Below are 6,426 nucleotides of genomic sequence, written 5' to 3'. Positions count from 1 at the left end.
AGATCATCCAGGTTCGTATGCCACCTAAATTAAATCGGTCAAGTTGTGATTGTGGAGTTTATGCCCTGAAGTATATCGAGTGTCACATGCGTGATCTATCTTATGAGTTGATTGACGATGAAAACATCAAGCAAGCTCGTTTGAAGTTAGCAGTCGATCTTTGGTCAGCAGCAAAGGATCCTGTGCTAGTGGAACGAATGAAAACTTATGTGCGTCCAGTGTATGCGGCTGAGTTTGTAGACCTTGCCTAATTTTTAAGTGTCTTTATGATTGTTTTGTAAATGATGGTTTTTGATGCTTTTGCTTGTTAGACTAATATCAGACTCATTAGTATTAATCCTCGATGGTGTTGATTTAGGACTGACTAATATGAGACTCAATAACATAAGGTCATAAGCATAAGAACACAAAGAACACAAAAACATTTCTGATTTAAATGTTAACATAACAACACAAAAACATATCCGATTTGCCATAATTTAAACATATCAGATTTAAACCAGCTATTGACCCAAATTTAAATGTTGACCCGATGTAAGCATACCGATGACCCGGTTTTTAATTCAATATTAAGGAAAAAAATTTAGGGATCTTCTTTTCCAATAATTGATCTTCCTCTCCAATACTCTCTTCTTCTTCTTTCCCGATACTTTCTTCTTCTTCATCGTAAAAACTGATAGGAGCCATGAGCCAACGTTCTTCGGCTGGATCGTCAGGGTTACCGTCGAGAAGTTCTCAGGTTGGAGTTCCGTGTAGATGCTGGTGTGGTGGAGAGATTAGAACCTACACCTCAAAGACGGAAGAGAATCCCTGTAGGAGATTTTACAGATGTGTTGTTGGTGTGAAGGTAATTTACTTTTATCAGTCCTTATTCATCACAATAGCTGAAATTTATTAAATATTGTTATCGAAACAATGATTTTAGGAGAAGAAGGAGAAACACATGTTCCGTTGGGTTGATGATGCTGTTCTAGAGGAGATTAGGATGGTTGAAAGCAAACAAAACCAACTCTTAGAGGACCTAAAAAAGATGGTAACAAACAATGTGGAGCTCCAAAAGGAGATGGTGAAGGAGATGGAAGAAAAGATGGAGAAGAATATGATTGAGATCATCAGGCAAGAGCTAATGGTTGCGAAAGAGAGTATGGAGAAGTCGAACAAGCAGAGGATTTGTGTACTATTCGTATTGGCAGTTTCAATGGCCTGGCTTTATAAGAAGATGATATGATGTCTTTGCTTTCTGTATTTTGTTGTTATGCTTAACACTTTTTGTTAGTCTTGTTTTTTGTACTCTGGTTTTAATGAAAGTTTGATTGAAAGAAAACACCATCAAGGAATTTCAAAACACATGAGTACTTCAAATGTCTTAAATCAACACCATCAACGAATTTCAAAACAAATGAGTCTATTAATCGAAAATAAAAACCATCAAACACCATCATTCATCACAAAGCAGCTGCCGTGAAATCAAAAATTCAAAAACAGGAATCTTAAGTTGATGCACAAACCATTGTTATATCACGATATCACAGGTCGTTCTGTTATGCCCTTCTTTGCCACACCGCGCACACTTATGTCTCTTTGACCCTTGTGAGTTTTGTGATGATTTTATCTTGTCTTCAGCGGATTCATATCTTCTTTTTCTTCGCCGTCCTGGATGTCTTCTTGTTTTTGGTGGTCGAACTTTTGCATCTTCAACATACTGTGGGACTCGCCATTCTTCTTCAGGAACACCTATTGGATTAACAGTTTCCTCATATTGCGATCTCCATGCAGTAGTGGTATACACATCATCAGCATAAGGATATAGATCCTTGCCTATATCAAAAGCTCCTTTTATAGCATGTCTACAAGGGAGTTTTTGGATGCTGAACTTTCCACATGAACAAGTCCTTCTTTCTAAGTCAACAATGTAGTCTACTCCATTACCTTTAACCTGGATCTGCGATCTGCTCATCAAATAACCGTTCATGAATTTACCTTTCTCTATTCTTCTTGAAATCTTTTTCTCCACCTCAACAGTTAAAGGATCTTTATGCTTTGCACTTAACTCTCTACTCTCATAAAACCAGCGTGTCATCATTTCTCTGATGCTGTCTAACAAAGGAATTATTGGATACTCTCTGGGTGTCCTCAAAGCAGCATTGATTGATTCAGCTGCATTGTTGGTGTTAATATCATACCTATAACCCGGAAAATGACAGCGAGCCCATTTTGTCACATCGGCTTCCTCTAGATAACTTCCAATAGCAGGACTAATATTATTAATTTGCCCAAACTCTTTCTCAAACTCAGCAACTCTATAAGCTTTTGATGCTTTTGCAACCTTACCAGCGACACCTCTTCCCTTATGATATGTTATCACATTGCTAAGCAAGTGGTGGATGCAAATACCATGTTTAGCCAATGGATAGATGTTTCCAATTGATTTAGCAATCGATGTATGTCTATCTGACACAAATGATAAACCTTCTTCATCAGCTATAACCATCTTAAGTTGCATAAAAAACCACTCCCATGAACAATCATTCTCAGAATCAGCAATTCCAAATGCGATTGGATACAAATTGGAGTTACCATCTACAGCTGTAGCAACTAGGAGAACCCCTTTGTATTTATTCTTCAAAAATGTACCATCAACTACTATCACTTTCCGCATTGACTTGTAGAACCCTCTTGTTGATTGACCAAAAGAAATAAATAGATATTTAAATCTTCCATCAAAGTCAATTTCATAATTCGTGAACGTACCAGGATTCGCTTCTTGTAGCATGTGCAAGTATTTTGGAATCTTAGCATAACTTTTCTCAGGAATTCCTCTAACTTCGTTAACTGCATACTCCCGAGACTCCCAAGCTTGGTGATATGTTAGCTCGCAGCCGTACCTTGAACGAATAATATTAACTATATCATTCGGTTTAGGACCTTCCTTCACACCCTCATAGCTTTGCTTAATGAGATGTCCAATTGTTCTTGCAGATGGAGTCCTACAAAATGAGTTTTTTTTTGAAGGGGCACATGTATGGTTACCCACAAACTTGTTGATTTTGAAATATGTAGACGCTTGTAAACACTCAGCCCGGAGACGCCAATTACAAACACTATCAATGCAGCGTATACACCACCATCTCTTATCAGATTTTGTAATCCTATAGTCGCAGTTATATTTCATTGCATACATTTCCATAGTAGCCTGTAAAGCTTCCTTACTGCTGAAATATTCACCATTTTTTACCATTGAATCTTCCAACTTTAAACCAGCAGCATCACCAAGATTAGCATCAGTAGGCTTTTCTAATACATCATTAGTCGGCTTAGGTGAATTCCTTGAAATAATACCTACTGATTTTCCCACATCAACTTCCACATTACAACCATCGCTACTATCAACTGACAACTTATTCAGATCGAACTGGACTTTACTCCTATCGCCATCAACTACTCTTTTGAATGTAACACACAACCGAATCATGTTTATCTTTTTCAGATATGCAAGAAAATTATTCATACCTCTATTATTTGTCAATACAACAGGAGGACAATCAACTTTAACCTCTGTGGGTAGATAACTGAATTCCACATCAAACATATTTTGCTCTATTTCATAGTCTTCTGAAACCATCACCTTCAACTCTTCAAGAGATGTAGTGGGTTGCAAAATCAGTAATCTAGCACGTTTTTCTTCATCATCAATAAATCTCCACTCCTTCTTGGCATCCAGTGTCCATACACCACAAGTAACATAGATTTGCATCATAAACAGGTAAGTGAAAGCTTTTGTGGAAGGTGGAAGAGATGGTGACCGATCACGTTAAGGTATAATGTCGATTTTTCTTAATTTGTTTAGCTTCTAAATAATTTAGAATACGTATTCTAAAATATATTAGAACAAATCTAAACAATAATTACGAAATCTTAACCATAAATTAAGAATATTTAAAAAATATTTAAAAATATTCACTTTCCTTATTTAATTTATTTTCTTTCTATTTTTAGGGTATTCTAAGGTTTACAGATTACAAATTCTAAAATTTCTATGATATATCTTCTACTTCTTTTAGTATATAGGGTAAAACGTAGAAAACGAATTCTGAATTGAAGTAGAATGAAGAAAAACGTAGAATTCATATTCTTAATTTTGTAGAACATACAAAATTCAGAATCTGAAATTTTTAGAACAAATTTTCCGTCTAAACTTCGTAGAACATGTACAAACTGTAGAATGAACAATCTAAATGTTTCAGAAAGAGAAAAAATCGTAGAAAGTCTATTCTAAACAATTTAGACCAGAAATCAGCAAATTACAAACTGATTTTTGACATCCAAAACAATTTTTTTTTAATTTTTTTTATACAGTTGTATACTAACATGAGTTTTCTGTTTGTTTATTGGTTCAAACTCCTAAAAACTTCACTATTTCTATTAGTAGGGGCATTTTCGTCACAATTGACAATTTTAAAAAAAAAGTGTAGATGGCCAAATTTTTAGAAAAATATCCTTTATTTAGAATTTTCCCAAAGAATAATTTATATAGATAACGTCGTACCTGAGAGTTGAGACAAATGAAAAATAATGATTGTAATCGAATATTTTTAACTAAAAACTGTATGAAGTTTATTTGAGAATTTTTAAAAAAATGTTTGTCTCCATACCATCTTTTTAAGAAATCTTATCCAAAATGTTTCTAAAAATTTGAATTATACTCAAATAAGTGTGTAATATTATAGAAGAATACACAAACTACCTTTAATTTTTTTTATCCTAAAAACACTGTATAAGTATTTGTTTTAAACCTTATAAAACTCTTGTAAAACATTTAAAATATCTTGTAATACCTTATAAAATCTTACTAAACTTTAAAAACACTTGGATAAAGTCTCCAAGTAGCAGTAACATAAAAAATAAAATACCTTCTAAACCTTATAAACTTTTATAATTAAGTTTTTAGATTTAGCAAGGGATATTTCTTTTAAAAAAAGACAGCTAATAAAAGATGTATTTTTAAAATGGATAACGCTAAAAAAATAATATTTCTCAAAAGTTCTCTTTATTTTATTTGTTTGATTTAGAATGTATGTATCTGATTTTGTGTTGTTTATAATATATATTTTTTTTTTTGATATTTTTAGATTTCTATATGTTCGTAGAAAAATCAAAAATTAAAAGTTGAATTTCAGCTTTAGAGTATAATGGGGCCTTATACTGATGTTTTCTGGCCCATTAATCTTACAAGTGACGTTGAATCTAAAATCCACCAACTCTTATTTTCTCCTGACACAAAAAAAAAACATAAATATCTCATCATGGGGCCCCTCTCATCATGTCTTCTTTAGTTCTTCTTCTTCGTTTGCGGGTCTCTATTTGACTCTTTCTTTCCTTAAAGGATTAGATCCTACTCACGATCACGTGTCACGACAGTAAGATATAAGGTAAGCTCTCGGAAAATTTTATCCACACATCTTCAAATATCTGATATTTGATCAAATTTTCCATTTTTGTTTCCTTTTTTGTAGCTTCTGATTTTTATCTTTGTTTGTATTCGAGTCGAAGTAATCTGCATCTGATCTTTTTTTCATGGTGGGGTAACGAGCCAAGTTGGATTCAGATTTTTTTTGCCAAGTTGATTGCTTTCCAGTAGATTCTGGGTTTTGTCTTTGAAAATAACGTTCCTTTTTAAAAACCCAATTGTTATCTTCTTAAAAACGCAAATCTCTGGGTTCTCTCACAAGTGAGTTTGGTTTATTTTCATCTATGTGTTTGTGGAAATGTCTCAATGAGTGAAATTTTTGGTTTTTAGTGTCTTTTGTCTTTGGTTCATATATAGAAGTTGATGGCTTGTGGGTTTGAAAATGTTATTATAGGTAAAGGCAAGATGGTTGCGGTGAAAGAGAACAAGTTTCTGACGGTGGCACCTTTCGAGTGTGCGTGGAGTGATGATCTGAAGTTCCGGGAAGCGGGAAGAGGTTGCGTTGCGTTTGATGCGTTTGCTCACAATGATGTCACGGTGGTGTTCAGAGAGAATGTGGGGACTCAACATTACCATTACAAGAAAGATAATAGTCCTCATTACATTGTGATCATTGGTAGCAATAGGAACCGTAGGTTGAAGATTCAGGTAGATGGGAAGTCTGTGGTAGATGAGGAAGCTTCTGATCTCTGTCGTTGTTCTTTGGAGTTTGAGAGTTACTGGATTAGTATCTATGATGGGTTGATTAGCATTGGTAAAGGTCGGTATCCGTTTCAGAACCTGGTGTTTAAGTGGCAAGACTCTAAGCCTAATTTAAATGTCCAGTATGTTGGTCTGAGCAGCTGGGATAAACATGTTGGATATAGAAACGTGAGTGTGTTTCCCGTGACACACAATCATATCTTGCTGTGGAAGCAAGTGGATTGCCGTGAAGTTAAAGGAGATGAGTCTGGTGACGA

At 34.5% G+C, this 6,426-nt stretch overlaps 3 protein-coding genes across 6 annotated transcripts in view; 2 read left to right on the top strand and 1 right to left on the bottom strand.

The window, feature by feature from the left end:
• On the top strand, positions 686–1,228 carry LOC104704352 (uncharacterized protein At4g04775-like). The gene is made up of 2 exons (XM_010420458.1): positions 686–847; positions 926–1,228. The coding sequence occupies exons 1-2, from the start codon at positions 686–688 to the stop codon at positions 1,226–1,228; spliced, it is 465 nt and encodes a 154-aa protein (XP_010418760.1).
• LOC104704351 lies at positions 1,519–3,472 on the bottom strand. The gene is made up of 4 exons (XM_019227005.1): positions 2,524–3,472; positions 2,332–2,451; positions 1,685–2,232; positions 1,519–1,587 (listed from the first exon to the last, which is right to left on the bottom strand). The coding sequence occupies exons 1-4, from the start codon at positions 3,470–3,472 to the stop codon at positions 1,519–1,521; spliced, it is 1,686 nt and encodes a 561-aa protein (XP_019082550.1).
• Positions 5,333–6,426, top strand: part of LOC104700422 (BTB/POZ domain-containing protein At2g30600-like) — a 5,727-nt gene continuing 4,633 nt past the window's right edge. The window contains exons 1-2 of one of the 4 annotated variants that reach the window (XM_019227483.1): positions 5,333–5,429; positions 5,862–6,419. In XM_019227483.1, coding sequence (XP_019083028.1) covers positions 5,873–6,419 — 547 coding nt within the window. In that variant the 5' untranslated portion in view covers positions 5,333–5,429; positions 5,862–5,872. The other 3 variants (XM_019227482.1, XM_019227481.1, XM_019227480.1) reach the window with 3 other exon arrangements.

This window comes from Camelina sativa, chromosome 7, assembly GCF_000633955.1.
Source record: "Camelina sativa cultivar DH55 chromosome 7, Cs, whole genome shotgun sequence".
Taxonomy (NCBI): Eukaryota; Viridiplantae; Streptophyta; class Magnoliopsida; order Brassicales; family Brassicaceae; genus Camelina; species Camelina sativa.
The sequence above is the reverse complement of the archived record's forward strand: the minus strand, read 5'-3'. Positions and strand labels throughout refer to the sequence as shown.

Coding starts and splice junctions, on each gene's coding strand:
- LOC104704352 (XM_010420458.1), top strand. CDS start 686: ATGAGCCAACGTTCTTCGGCTGGATCGTCAGGGTTACCGTCGAGAAGT. Junction 848..925: donor GATGTGTTGTTGGTGTGAAG/GTAATTTACTTT, acceptor CAATGATTTTAG/GAGAAGAAGGAGAAACACAT.
- LOC104704351 (XM_019227005.1), bottom strand. CDS start 3,472: ATGATTCGGTTGTGTGTTACATTCAAAAGAGTAGTTGATGGCGATAGG. Junction 2,233..2,331: donor TAAGGGAAGAGGTGTCGCTG/GTAAGGTTGCAA, acceptor GAAGTTATCTAG/AGGAAGCCGATGTGACAAAA. Junction 1,588..1,684: donor AGTATGTTGAAGATGCAAAA/GTTCGACCACCA, acceptor AAAACTCACAAG/GGTCAAAGAGACATAAGTGT.